We start from the raw sequence: 15,695 nt of genomic DNA on the forward strand, positions 1-15,695 counted from the left end.
TGTCGCAATTAAAGAGTTTTAACAGATTATCTGCTCCTGTTGTCATTGATGTAATACTTAGAAATGACTAACGACAAAAGCAAATTATCATACCACTTAACTATACATTTTTCTTGCACTTTACAAAGTAAGGGAGGGATATTGAAATGGGTTCTGTCCTTTCGTTACTGTTTTTTTCTGATATCTTATATCCTATTCAAGATGTATTTATGAAACATCATACACATGTCAAGCTATTTTAATAGTTATGCCCTTTGCTAATTAGATATTCCTTGATTTTAATAACCTTTGGGTTTCATTCAATGGATGCAAATTTGACTTTTTTGTATTAAGGCTGTGGGATGTTAATTACTATATCTTTATTTCTTTGTTCTTGGTGATGACAAAGTATTTAATATTTCAGGTATTTTTACCACAAGAGAAATTAGATAATCAACTAGCTCTACATCTAATCTACTGTCAAGTTGTACAAGATGTTTATAATAATGCTTGTATTAGAATCACTAAAGAGGATAAAATCAAAATGAAATCTACTCTAGGTAATTTTTATGTTCTGTTCAAAGAATGTAGTAAAATATTGTTTATTGATTACATTATTCTCTGACTATCTCTACTTTATAGATCTTGTCGATCAATAACAAGTGTATCATTTAACATTAAACTTTATAATATAGAGTTATCCAGAGAGGACAAGTGTCTCATTTAAAATTAAACTTTATAATAGAGTTATCCAGAGAGGACAAGTGTCTCATTTAACATTAAACTTTATAATACAGTGTCTCATTGAACATTAAACTTTATAATAGAGTTATCCAAAAGTGTCTCATTGAACATTAAACTTTATAATAGAGTTATCCAAAAGTGTCTCATTGAACATTAAACTTTATAATAGAGTTATCCAAAAGTGTCTCATTGAACATTAAACTTTATAATAGAGTTATCCAAAAGTGTCTCATTGAACATTAAACTTTGTAATAGAGTTATCCAAAAGTGTCTCATTGAACATTAAACTTTATACATTGAGTTTTCAAGAAAAGAACATTGCGTCATTGAATCTGCTTTCATCATGTAGTCTGTATCTGTTAACTTTTGGTACTTCCGTTAAGCACCAGTCACATCATTGCGAGTTTAGATTGCCTGCATCATGCTTATCACTCAAGACAGCAAGACATGACAACTTAAAAGACTTGACTCTTCTGTAATAATGCTGCTACAATATAGTGTTGAATGGATTCTTCAAGTTACTGTTTTTGGTCATTTCCTTGACTTTAGTTAAAAGACAGCAATAGATGTGGTTCGGTAAACACTCCTGTTTACTATATATAACCCTGTGTTTTCCACAATATCCAGAGTTTTTCATGTCCCCCACAGTACTACATCATTTGTGTACATTGTAATGATAAAATGCTATTAGTAAACTTTTAACATGGCTGTTAAATAAAAATTTGAATGTTTATTTTTGTTTTTTGAATATTTATGTTTTATTTTAGATACATATGGAGTTAGTAATCATAATGTTTTAACTAAAGAGGTCAGTCAGAAAGCCAAGAAAATTATAGTTGATACCGCCAAAGAATGGCCTACATATTTCTGTCGTCTCTTTCCCGTGGCAGTAAGTTTTACTTTATATTTAAATTCTGTTTAAACTGCAAATATAAGTGCTTATTACCATTAGCAAACACATTCAAAATCTGACAAGAGTTCCATGCTTACTGTTATTTCCAACCGTCAAGGGATCTTTAATGGGCTGCCAATGGTAAACATGGTACCTCACATTTTCATTCCATCAGCGCATGGGTGCAGGGTGGGGGGTGAATGGCCAAATTGTTAACGTGTGTTCGTTGCATCTTAAGGTGTGTCATTGAGTCAAGTGGCATGGTTTTGATTCCCCACTTGTCTGTGACAAGGAGTAGGGTTGCCTGGTCAACCTTGTGGTTTTTCTCTGGTTTCCGCCATACGCCAAGACCACAGCGTGTAAGCGAATTAATGAAATAAAGTTAAACCATATCTTCGTTCTGAAATGATCTAGTTTGTGTCCAGTGGATGTTAACCCCTCCCCTCTCTCTCTCTCTCTCAGCACAATTAGATGCTTTACCCTGCCAAGGCCGCCGTCCTGCACTATTAACAAGCAGAAACCAGAGGACCTTCTCAAACCCAAGACCTACTGGTTTGTGACCAGAGCCATACTCATAGACTTTATTTCTGTGGAATATCTGACCTTGTTTATTAGAAGCCAATCCATATTGGTCAAATGCTGCACCATATTAACATAAATTCCAACACTTATATAAACAATTAATGGTGGGAGTATGCAACAATAAAATTTAATCTGAACTTCAGGAAAATAAAGAAATTAAGTTTGCATATTGAATTTTGATGTGATTTTAATATGTATGGTTTTTTTACAGTCAACAGGTCACTATTCTAGTGTCAAATATTTGGGCGTGAGTCATACAGGTTTACGTCTGGTAACAAGAGAAAGAACATTAATAGATGACCATCTCTCTGTTTTAGAAGAAATCAGGTATAATTACTTACAGTTGGGGGTGGGGGGGGTTAAGGGTTTATCGTGTGCGCTTTAGACTATAATGTATGTCATTGAGTCAAGTGACGTGGTTTTGAGTCCCCATCTGTTTGTGACAAGGAGTAGGGTCACCTGCCCAACCTCATGGGTTTTCTCCAGTTTCTTCCAACTGCTAAAGAATAAAGAACCCCATGTGCATAAAATGTTACAGCATACTCTTATTCCTGAAGGGGGGGTGGAAGGCTGAATGGTTAGCACGTGCGCGCTGTATCATACAGTCTGTCATTGTGTCAACTGGCGTGGTTTCGATTCCCCGATTGTACGTGACAAGGAGTAGGGTCGCCTGTCCAACCTCGTGGATTTTCTCCGTTTCCTCCGGTTTCCTCCCACTGCTAAAGACCCCTACGCGCAAGCGAATTATGGAAATAAAATTGAACCATATGTTAGTCCCGAAATGACCTAGTTTGTGTCGAGTGGATGTTAAACCCCATTTCTCTCTCTCTCTCTCTGATTCCTGAATTCCAACATGTACACCAGATGCTGTCCTTGTGAGGCCCTCCATCCTGCACCACTCAACAAGGGGGAACCACGCCGGAAAATATCCTGATGAACTTTCTCAAATTTCCAGTTTCCAGTGCATTATCCTTATCTCCTTGTCTCAGAACAAAGAACATGCAGTAAATGATGACAACTTCTCTGTAACTAAAAAAGTTTGCATGTATTTTTCAGGTTTGAAGATGTAGTAGATTGTGTGATGCCAAGTGATTCAACGATACAACTTGACTTAAAAACAAAATCAGTTTTATTTTACACACCCAGGGTAAATTATTTACATAAAATGTTTATAATAGTTGTGAAAGAACAAAAAATAAACTGATAAAATCGAATGATTTTAGGATGGGAACTAATAAATCTGTATTTTAATTTGGGATCATTTCTTAAGTTTTAAGAATAAACTAAAAAACTTGTGTGTGTTTTTTTTTTGTAGGCAAAGCAGCTGAAAAACATGATTGATAAATTCTGTACAGAGAGTGAAAAGGTATGTAGAAGATTGTATTTCTATTCGTTTAAAATGATATGAGTAAATATATATAGATGTTGGTCTTGAACTATTCCAGTAATTTTACCAATAATTTTATTCTCTAGAAGGGCTATGCCTTAAACGTGATGTTGAACAATTCTGGGTGGTTAAAGTCCTGATGCGTCATTTTAAGCAATAGAAATCACTTGCAAACTACAATATTGTGAAAGATGAACCTCTAATAGGAAAAACAGTCCATTCAGTATTTACAAAAATATGTGGAATTAAAATTTCATCAATCTGTACTGATCACTATGAAATGAGTCTGTTGCCCTTTTGTTGTCCACGAAAATTTGATCATTGGTCTGTTTTAAATCCAATAGAATCCAAGTCAGGCGGTTATCTAGCAATCATGGTATTTTGATTTTTTTTTCTTGATTAAATTTTAAATAATCATTCTGAGTACTTATTAGCGTGAACTGGACTGTGATATTTTTGTGACAAATGCCAATGGCGCATCATTACTTTAATTTGTATTGTATTGTATTATAATTGTTTCAGGGGAATAAGTACGATTGATGATTAATGTGTATTTATAATTGTTTCAGGGGAATAAGTATGTTGTAGCTTTAAGAGATTATATAACCAGAGAATCAACATTACTCAGTTTTAAATGTGGGGATATTATAAAACTCATGGATCCTGAGATGCACTTGGATCAAGGTACCTAACATTTTAATTTAATTATTGTAACACCTTTATGTAGCAGAAAATATAATATTATGATCTCTGTTTTATTGACCACTACTAACTATAGCATTGAGAAGGCTACTGTTTACTGTAGCATTGACTACTGGTACCTGTAGCATTGTTTACAGCAAACTGTTGCATTGACTACTGCTTACTGTAGAATTGACTGCTGCTAACTGTGGCATCTGACTACTACTAACTCTAGCATTGACTACTGTTAATTGTAGAATTGACTACTGCAAACTGTAACATGGACTACTGCTAATTGTAGCATGGACTTCTGCTAACTATTGCATTGTCTACAGCTAATAGTAGCATTGACTACAGCGGACAACAGCATTGAGTACTGCTGACCATAGCACCGACTACTGCTAATCAAATACCAGGTGAGATGAAGTACAGGACACAAAGTTTTGCTTTATTTCTTTAATTACTTTTAAGGTCTTTGCATCAGAAGAACCCCAACTTAATTTCTGTATTATGTTCTACTTGTGGTTATATATATTACTATATTATAAAATGATTATTTTTTAGGTTGGCTTTATGGCTCATTGAATGGTATTGTTGGTATTTTCCCATCAGAGTATGTTAAAGTATTACTTCGTCATGAAGTTGAACATAGTTCAACAACCAGGGTATGTATACAATGTTTATGCAACATATCAAATCATTTCAGCTTTGATTGTGTCTAGAAAATAACTATTTTTTTCTTAACAAAAAAGTATTTGCTAATCTTTCATAAAGCTAATTGGATTAATACAACATGAAAAGTTACTATCAAGAAGAAAATTATTTAAAATATCAGCTAAATTTTTTAAATTCATGTGTTTTAAGGTGGAGTAGCCCCAAGCAATGTTTGTTTTTTGTTTACTTCATAATAATAGGACTGTGAGATATATATGGAATTGTAATAACTAATTTTATATCCTTTGTAATAATCCCTTTATAGAAGGGTATCATTAGTATCACCTGGAGAAACAATATTTGAATTTGAAATATAATTGGTGTATAGATAGGTGGGATGAAATGCATTTGCTATATAATCTTAAAACAGCCGGCAAACTGTTATGTAGTTAAAGAATGTGAAATCCTAAAATTATAATCTTTAGTTGAATTATTTATATTTTTTGGGTGTTACTCCCTCTTCAAATTTGTGCTAATTTAACATTAACCTAGCTTTAAACTGTTTTTAATCAAGTCTGTTTTACGGCTTATTGCTGTTTTGCTTTACAGGCAGTTTTAGTACAAAGACAAACAAGTAGAGTAAGTATTTTATTCTGATTTATTTTAACCCTTTCACTGCGTATACCCGGTAGTACCGGGTATTATAAAATGTCGGTAAAATGCCCGTACCCGGTATTACCGTGTACTCAGTAAAGCCCTCGCTAAAATTAGTACCGTAACTGCAAGTGCCATCTATTGTATTTTCTATACACTAGAACATATTTCCACGTGTTTCAAAGCAGCAAACCGTAAAATGGCGGAGTGCATTGTGACAACATAGACAATGCACTCTCGACGAAGTCGTGAATGACGTCTTGCTGACCAACATGTGGACAATTTCGAGGCGGGTGATACACATAATTCGTTTCCAGTTACTTGATAATGATAGTAGTCAGGACAGTGATTGGTATTATGAAGTGTGTGATTTGTTGCGCGACGTTCCGCCCTTGGCTAGCTATGTCTCACGTGCATGATGAACAAGCCCAATGTGAACACGATAGCCCTGTGTCTGCAGTAGATTCTGACAATAATTCTGATGTTGATAATAATGCTGGCCTGCTGGATCGTAAAATACGTAGGTAATTCCTGATTCCCGAACGTGTAGATCTATTGACTGACTATATTGATAATGATATGGGACTTGGGGATGAAAGTGAAAGTGAAAGTAAAAACAAGGTATTGCAATCCGCACGTGGTCATGGCAGCGGGAGACGTGATGCGCGTGTTCGCGGCGGCATTGCTCATGGCTGCTATTGATATTTTTGTTCATTTTATATATCTTTATCAAAATCCAGTAAAAAAAACAATATCTTTTAAGTATTTCATGGAGAAAAATTCGTTTTCGTGTTAGCTTTAGTGTGAAATGAGAAATCCAAAATGGCCGCCATGACGTCACGTGACTACATTATTATGCAAATTTCCAAAATTCTATTTTTTCCTCTTAGCCCAACCTCATGCCCATCCCAACAGACAAAAAGATTTTTCATAAAAGCTTCCATAAGTACTGCTTGGCATTCAGTTCCAACCTCCCTTTTTTCCTCAAAAAAGGGTCTAGCACAGGCAGTGGATTTACGTCTAGCATTGAAAGGGTTAATCTAGTAATTTACCTTAGCAGCTTGTTAATTATGTTAGCATATTTTTACATCACAAAAATAGACATGTTTGTATGCACATGTATGAGATAAAATGTAATAGTAGAGAGCGGGGAGTGTTCGCAGATTGAATGTCAAAAGGTTTTATGAGAGTTTGATGTTCACGTCACAGAATGAGGTAGTTTATGAGTTGGTAAAATATATCAATTATTTTGATGAGGGTTTTGAATTAGGCAGACATACAATATATCACCATATTACAGTTCGTATCTGGTGGGTTTCAGGGTAGTTTATTATCCAGTTTCATTGTAGCTGTAATGTAGGCTCAATTATCAAATATACAACCCTGATAAATCTTATTGACAATCATAAATGACACTGCATATGTTATCTTGGGTTCACTCCCGGTGTTGGCAAAAAAAGTTCCTCTGGTGTGGCAAGTCTTTGACAGAGATGCAGGACGAATGGTGGAGCGTCTAGTCGTTTGGATGGGACGAAAGTCCCCAGTCCTGTGTACACTTTAGCATGAACATTTGAACTTAAAAGGATCCTTGACATTTGGAATTTGATATAAGAGTATGCAGTAACGCCACTGTCCACAGAAAATGTTCCTCATAGCACACTGCATGACGTATGCCCATCTTCATTTGCCCAGTTGGAGCAGAAAAGTAGAATGTTAAATTTCATTTCATGTCATTTCATTAACCTATATGATGGTTGTTTATTTGCAGGAATCAAGAGATGATATTAGTGATGCGAGTCAAGGTTCATTCATGCCAGAAGGAAAATATTCAATGATTGAGTTTGCTATCATGAATTTTAGAGAAACAATAGACAAGTAAGTCAAAACAACATATATTTTTATCCTAGAAAATTTAATTATTAGTTTTATTTTTTACAGTATAAACATTTTTTGGAAATTTCACTTGAAGGGTGAGTTTTGTTTTGCAAATGCTCTTGACCAAAAAGTTTGGGGGTTGATTCCAAATTTGAAGGGAATTTATAAGATATCTTGTGACTGGTTTCAGGCCAATTTTCCAAGTTCATTGAACCAACTTGATACAGAAAAGTAGGACGTCAAACCCCATTTTCCTCCATTCATTCCATCTTTCTTTTGTTTATTTCCCCCCCAAAAAGGGGCTAAAGTGGGTGGGACCAGTGATATTTGAAAAGGATTATACTATATGAGTTAAACTTGTTTCATACTGAATGGTAAATGGTTTGAAGTGATGCCTGTAAAATTACAGGATTGTAATAAGCTATGAACTTTTCTTGGATATGTACATATTCTAGTCAAGGAAGGATATGTGCATGTAGTCACAAAATGATTTGTGCATGTAGCCAAGGAAGGATTTGTACATGTACAGTAGGCAAAGATGGCTTTGTAGTTAAGAAAGGATTTGTACATATAGTTAAGGAAGGATTTATGCAAGTGGTCAAGGAAGAAAGTAGCAATATGTCAAAAATAGTTGATTAATATTCAGCACAATTGATAATGTTAAAATTGTTTCTATCTTCTATTGTATATATAGTAGATATTCAGCTAGACCGAGAACCAGGTAAACAAGTGTATAGTGATCAAATTAATTAATCACATTGATCTATTAATGAGCTTTGATTATATATAAATAATAACTATATCAGCATTTTAATGAATGATCTCGGATACATCTTCTCGTTATTGCAACTTATTAAAAAACTTCCATTTATATACAAGGACCATATATATACTATATATTGAAAATCTTGACACTGATAGTATTTGACAATATAGATTTTGAGGAGCTATACTGACAAAATTCACAAATATATTGGTATTGATCATGCAAAAATGTAATTTTAACGCCTCAGGGAGTTGTTCACTGTGCAATATACAGAATTTGTGTGCAACCAGTACCCACTTAAATCTGGATAGACTGGAATATAGCAATCACATGTCTGAATTAAGGATACAAGAATTTGAGGATCAAACAATGTGATTACAGTTCTGTCTCTCGGACTATTAATATGCGTCTCTCTACACTAAAGAATTTACTGTTTTCTTCCAACCATACCCATCTAACTACCACAGGAGACTTAATATAAAATGCAACTTACTCTGGTATATGCTTCTTTAATGATATATAATTATATGAATGATTTGTTATTATTCCGAACACGCTTCAGTCAAAACCACACACTTTCAGTTTATTGATACAAAATGTGGAATTAGCTAATGTTACAATAATATGAATACACTTTAGAATTATTCATTATCGTGATGACAGAATATCAACCAGCTTTTATGATTATAACAAATGATAATTTTTTAGATCTATATTCAAATAACCCCTTTTCCATTTCTGATTTTACATTCAAAATTTTTGTATCCATTATGTTTCAACAATATTTGAAGGTTATTGATAATGTTTTTTTTTCAAATACCGGTGGTCCTTGTTCAATTACTGATTTTACAATTGCATTTTGTAATTATAGTCATTATGCATTTTCTTTAATATAATTATGTATTTATAATAAATTGATGTGTTTTATATAATTATTTAATTATAATAAATTGATATGTTTAATATAATTATGTATTTATAATAAATTTAACAGGAATCAACACAGATTACCTAATCAAGGTAATTACAGACTAACGAATATCATATTTTTATTCTAGCACTTGTCTGGTCTTCACATGCCTGGTTCAGTTCCATCATGCATTATGTTTTTTAAAAATTTTATTTTAGTTAATTTTAACTTCAAGTTGTGGTCTCTAATACGAAGATGGCATTAGCTATTTAGGTCCATGCAGAGTAATCAGATTTTTTTTTAAGTGCCGTGCATGTAAAAGAACCCTTGACGTTTGGAATTCAGATGCTGTCCTGGCAAAATTTCCCTCATAGCACACTGTGTGGCATATGCCCATCTTCATTAGCCCAGGACAAGGAGTATGGTCGCCTGTCTAACCTCGTGGGTTTTCTCCGGGTCCTCCGGTTTCCTCCCACTGCTAAAGACACCTACGCGCAAGCGAATTATTGAAATAAAATTAAACCATATGTTAGTCCCGAAATGACCTAGTTTGTGTCGAGTGGATGTTAAACCCTATTTCTCTCTCTCTCATTAGCTCAGTTAGAAAAGTAAAACACATATCTGCTAAGAAAAATGTCACTGTCATAGACATATTTACAATCAGAGATATTTAAGATGGAGATATATATATATATATAACTGTCCCCCTTTAAAATTAATATATCGCCTTCTTGTTAGAGATCCTGACTTTCAAAATATGACATCAAATACACAATTCCAATTCATTTTCGACTGATGGAGTTTCATAATCTTTATAGAAAACAAAAACTGGAATTAATGCATGTAGTTTTATTGGAAGTTGGATTAAAAAAAAATTCTTAATCCTAATGGAATGATGTTTGAGAGTAGATTCTTCTTATAAATTGGAATTAAGTGATTGATATCATCATTTTTTTTTTTACTGTCTAGTTGCTTGAAAATAGTTTTATTTACATTTCATATACGCCTTCTGACTGATTGACCTCACCAACCGCACTGCTTCCATTAAAAAAAAAAGTTTTTGTTCCAGCAAAGCAACCAAGCGTTCCTAATTCATCTATCATTATTGCACTGTAATCCATTTCATGCTTACTTATTTTAACTCTTGGATGCTCCAATCATTATTTGTTAAAGGTACGAAATGCTGAGAAAGAATGATGGTTCTATCAGGGGAACAATCAAAATGATTGAAAGTCTCAAGCTTCGTAAACTACAACAACTAACTAAACATGGACGAAACAATTCTAAAGGTGACGGTGGTGCTTCATCTTTATTCTTTAATATTAGACTATTTATCTCTTTTTATATACGGTATTCATTTTCTATCTTTTTATTTTTGATTTTCTAAATTCTCCTTAATTTTTGGTTTCCTAAATTCTCCTTAATTTTCGGTTTCCTAAACATTGTCTTTCATATATTTTTATGCTTCACAATGCTGAAAATAAATACCATTGTACTCTTTACTTCTATGTTGAGTATGGTATATATTTATGTTTAGTATACCATGCATATCAACATATCATAGTATTTAAAAACCATCATGTTTAGTCTGCCTTGTAGAAATGCATCTATTTGCTTAATTCATATTTGCTTGAATAATACTAGTATTATGCTACTATACACAACACCAAAAAAATACATTACTATATCTTTATTTACATATTTACTTCGGTCTCAATTCCCCATTATTTCCCTATGTCAGTTGTGCAGGACAGAGGATCTGGCAAGGAACAGTATCTAGTCATAGTCTAGTCAAAACCCATGGCTGTTGGGTAGCGAAATAAGAATAGGCCGTAAGAGCAGCTGTTTGATCAAAATTCCCCTCATAGCATATTTCTATCTTCATTAGCCCCATTTCATTTAATGCCAGCCTCTGCTTGTATAAAAATTTATTATTGTGTGTGCAAAAATACAAATTTGACTTCCATTGTTCAGTATGTGGATACATCTACTCATTACATTCTCTTATATTTTATAAATATTATATTAGAAGTTGAAATCGGGACTGAAAATCATCTTTATATTCCATGCAAAATTTTAGATGAACAAAGTTTTATCATTCTCAAGATAATAATACAAGGTACAATTAAAACACCTTGGATTAGGGGGCCATTTACAATTAAACCAACACAGCGGAAAATCTTTTAGGCAATGAATTGTATTTTGTTATTTTTGTTGCATATAATGTTTATATTTGTCTACTATTCACATATCTGTATAATTTGCTTGATAAAGATGAGAGTATACTCGTCAAAACGTCACTTAGTATTAAACTCAGTAATTGTGTATCCATAAAATAGTACCTTGTGTTAATATGTTCAATTACTAAAAACTATTATTAAAATATTAGAGGCAATATCTATCTGTAGGCTCTATACTTCTCAGGGGCAGATTAAGCTTGTACGAGGCCCCTCAATGAAAATATCACTAGGTCCCTTGCATCAACAGTAAAAATGGACATTTTACCAAAGCTGCTAAGTTGTATGTCCCTTTTGTTGAACTCTATCAAAAATTCAAAATTTATTAAATGTAATAAATATAAAATTGTTTTTAAATACAGCTGGTGATTGGTCATGGAAAGAACAGGCAGAACTTATTAAATGGACAAGGGTACGAATGTATATTTTTTTTTTTAAAATCAGAAATAATTTTGCTTCAAATGGACAAGAGTGAAAAATAATTTTGATTCAAATTTTTAAATTTAAAAGTCAGAATGAAATGCAAAATAAAGCAACTTCTGATATTTTTGTGTCATTGAAATCATTAAATTTTAAGAATAACTTCCGAAGATCACCAAATATTTAAGTTAGTAGATTGTCTGTTTTTTTCTTATTCCAGTCCCCTATCCAGGCCTCTCTGTTGAAACTTACATCTGCTGAACTCAACAAAATGGCTTTAGAATGTTTTATATGTAAGTAGACTTAAAGAAATAAAGAATTGAATTGAATTGCCAGTATATGATATGCCAGACAAGTCCTATGCGAGCTGGCAAATGTCCAATCGGGAATATGCCTGCTTAATCGTACATCAAGATATGGGGAATCATATTCAAAATTCCAAAAAATATTGGCTGTACTGAGGTTATAACAATTACTAATCTTGATTGTGTTCGATAATAGGGGCGATTTTTTAAGTAAGTCGTTCGTTTGTTCCTAAAGTTTTACGTCCACTTCCACCATAGGTGATATCGTAGACAACTTTTTTTTTTTTAAAGTAATTAAGTGATCAATCCGTTTATAGTGTTATACACCTACCGTGATTGACTATATGTATATTAAATTTCAAGAATATTAGATATATCTGGAGGTTCACAACGAAATAGTAAAATGAAATTGCCAAATAATATTATTATAAAAAGTATCTTTTATTGTGGCAAACAATTAAAATGTAAACAGTTACAATTGATAACAATAGAATTTTTGTTAAAATGTTGCTTATGTTAAAATCAGTAATTGTATTCTTAGATTTGTGGTTTATTTAATGATAATAAAATGCCACTTAAACAATATATGTGTGTCCTCTGGTTTCCTCCATAAAGACCCCTAACCGCGAGTGAATCATTGAAATAGATGGGATCAAGAACTGAGGTCCCATGTACAGTTAGTCAACTGGCGTGGTTTCGAATCCCCAGTTGTACGTGACAACCTCGTGGGTTTTCTCTGGGTTCTCCGGTTTCCTCCCACTGCTAAAGACCCCTATGCACAAGCCAATTATTGAAATAAAATTGAACCATGTGTTAGTCCCAAAATGACCTAGTTTGTGTCGAGTGGACGTTAAACCCCATTTCTCTCTCTCTCCCCGTGTAGAGTTTTAATTCGATGTAATAGTGTGCTGTAGCGCCGCTGTCTGGGCAAAATTTCCCTCATAGCACACTGTATGGCTTATGACCATCTTCATTAGCCCAGTCGGTGCAGAAAAGTAGTAGGATGTTAAACCCCATTCCATTTCATTTTGTATATGCTCTTATTTTCAGGTATAATGAGGTTTATGGGAGATTATCCAATGAATAACATTTCTGATGTTGACTGTGTTATCGACATTCTTAGAGTATGTATAACAAAATAGTTAATGATAATAATAACTTTATTTAGAAAGGATAGAAAATAGGCCAAAAGCCTTTCTTACATTTTGCCCTCTGTACTAAAATGAATTGAAAATTACGTAAAAGTATGAAACACAAGCCAAATACAGAGAGACAGAAGAAGATAATATACAAAAGATATACAGTGTCAATTCCGACATTGTACAGGATTGATACAATATGCTGGATTACACAGCACGTCGGAATACTCAATCGCTGCAATACCGGAAGTATTATTGTACTTTCGAATACTGCAAGTATTATTATTATGCACCCTTGAATACCCAGTACTTAAAATATGATAACGCTTTCTGTACATTCTGTACGATCACATATTATAAACACAATATTATAATGATAGTGATTCTTCACCTTGGTAATTTATTGTTGCTGTATTTGACGTGAGAAACTCAAATGAAATACCAATTGCTCTTTTACGAGAGATTGTAAAATTATCAAGGTAATCAACAAAGATCGACACATGTTTCATGCTCACAGATAATTGGCCGGTGATTGCTTGTCGGTAACACCCGGTGATTAATGTCGTAATTCCGAATATTCAGAATCTGGACTACTCAAAACTTTTTTGTTTGAAGTAAAAGGAAATAAATCGGGATATGAAAATGATGACAGATTTCACAGAATGACATAGTATTCAGATGTCAGAAGTGACAGAGTCCACTGTATACATAAATAATGGTATAATTTCAATTATGGTGTTGTTCGATAGTTTTTTCATATTGTAATAATATTGATGCTTGTTTTATAGTGTTGTCATAAATATCCTGAATTACGAGATGAAATATTCTGTCAATTATGTAAACAGACGACAAATAATAGAAGTATGAAACCGTAAGTACAATACCCTTGCATGTAGACTTTGTAGATCATTGTAAACTGCTCTCAATGTGTCTTAGTTCTTGAATTATAAAAAAAGTGACAGTTCAGATTCACTATCTGAAGGATAAGGGTAGAAGGAAACAAAATAAGCAGTCAAGTTTCCTCTTTCTAAGACAGAAGTAAAAATTCCTTGTGAGAAAGAAGAGAAAACTCCTTGTTGTGAGAAAACAGTAGAAATTCCTTGTTCTGAGAAAGTAGTGAAAACTCCTTGTTCCACGAAAAAAACAGTGATAATTTCTCTTCTAAGAAAAAACAGTGACGATTCCTTATTTCTGAGGAAATAGTGTCAGTACCTTGTTCTTAGAAAAACAATGTCAATTCCTTGTTCTTAAAAAATAGTGACAATTCCTTGTTCTGAGGAAATAGTGGCAATTCAATGTTCTAAGAAAAACAGTGGCAATTCTGAAAATGCATTGTTCTGAGAAAACAGTGGCAACTCCGTGTTGAGAAAAAAATAACTGTGGCGATTCCGTGTTCTTAGACAACTTAGAAATTAATTTGTCAATCAGATACCTGAATACTGGATGTTGATATTTTCTTATTTTATAGAAAAAGTGCTATTAGAGGTTGGAGATTGTTTGGTATTGTTGCTGCTTTCTGTGATTGTTCAGATACACTGAGACCATATTTATTTAAATACCTAGAAACTAACTCATCAGACATCAGTCGACCATATAGTTGTAAGTTTTTATATGTCATCATTTAATAAGGACGTATATATATCTATATATTGTTGTCACCATCGTTTGTTCACAATTTGTGAACGATTTGATTTTTCTTTAAATTCGCATGTATAGTTCATTTTGTCGTAAGGAAAAAAGTGGGGTTGGATGTGTGCTGTATCATACGGTCTGTCATTGGGTCAACTGGCGTGGTTTTGATTCCCCTGTTGTATGTGACAAGGAGTAGGGTCACCTGTCCAACCTCGTGGGTTTTCTCCGGGTCCTCCACTTTCCTCCCTTTGCTAAAGACACCTATGCGCAAGCAAATTGTTGAAATAAAATTGAACCATGTGTTAGTCCCCAAATGACCTAGTTTGTGTCGAGTGGACGTTAAACCCAATTTCTCTCTCTCTCTCATAAGGAAAAACCTAATCGAAATCCTGGAAGTTCAGCGGAATGTGGGAGGTGGGGTGGTCTGAAGCGTGCGCTCTAGATCATAAGGCCTGTCATTGAGTCAAGTGGGGGGGGGGGCGGAGGCGATCCCAGGCTTATAAATGACAAGGAATACACCATATGTTAGTCCCGAAATGACTTAGTTTGTGTCGAATGGACATTAGACCCCATTTCTCTCTCTCCCCTTTTTGTTGACATTTTGACTGTTATAATGTGTGGTGAGATTGTTCAGTATAAGGAAGAACCATATTGAATGGTCATTGCAATATTTCTAGTTTTCTACTATGGTATTCAAGGTAAAGCATTGTACATTCTTTCTTTCTTAGCTGCTGCCACGTTGTGTCTTCAGAATCTACGAAAGACCTTCCGTTATGGTGGAAGGAAGAACGTACCATTAAGAGAAGAAATCCAAGCTCTCGGTGTAAGTTTTAAATTT

At 33.7% G+C, this 15,695-nt stretch overlaps 1 protein-coding gene across 6 annotated transcripts in view; it reads left to right on the forward strand.

The window, feature by feature from the left end:
• Positions 1-15,695, forward strand: part of LOC126812447 (unconventional myosin-XV) — a 107,826-nt gene that overhangs the window by 83,702 nt on the left and 8,429 nt on the right. The window contains exons 36-52 of one of the 6 annotated variants that reach the window (XM_050538840.2): positions 404-539; positions 1,491-1,612; positions 2,409-2,524; positions 3,254-3,344; positions 3,513-3,563; positions 4,154-4,268; positions 4,830-4,930; positions 5,529-5,558; positions 7,342-7,448; positions 8,143-8,169; positions 9,209-9,234; positions 11,724-11,773; positions 12,002-12,074; positions 13,137-13,210; positions 14,014-14,096; positions 14,694-14,824; positions 15,586-15,680. In XM_050538840.2, the coding sequence (XP_050394797.1) occupies positions 404-539; positions 1,491-1,612; positions 2,409-2,524; positions 3,254-3,344; positions 3,513-3,563; positions 4,154-4,268; positions 4,830-4,930; positions 5,529-5,558; positions 7,342-7,448; positions 8,143-8,169; positions 9,209-9,234; positions 11,724-11,773; positions 12,002-12,074; positions 13,137-13,210; positions 14,014-14,096; positions 14,694-14,824; positions 15,586-15,680 (1,428 nt within the window). Of the gene's footprint in view, positions 1-403; positions 540-1,490; positions 1,613-2,408; positions 2,525-3,253; positions 3,345-3,512; positions 3,564-4,153; positions 4,269-4,829; positions 4,931-5,528; positions 5,559-7,341; positions 7,449-8,142; positions 8,170-9,208; positions 9,235-10,297; positions 10,414-11,723; positions 11,774-12,001; positions 12,075-13,136; positions 13,211-14,013; positions 14,097-14,693; positions 14,825-15,585; positions 15,681-15,695 lie in introns of all 6 variants that reach the window. The other 5 variants (XM_050538841.2, XM_050538836.2, XM_050538842.2 and 2 more) reach the window with 5 other exon arrangements.

The sequence above is a fragment of the Patella vulgata genome, chromosome 2, assembly GCF_932274485.2.
Source record: "Patella vulgata chromosome 2, xgPatVulg1.2, whole genome shotgun sequence".
Lineage (NCBI taxonomy): Eukaryota > Metazoa > Mollusca > Gastropoda > Patellidae > Patella > Patella vulgata.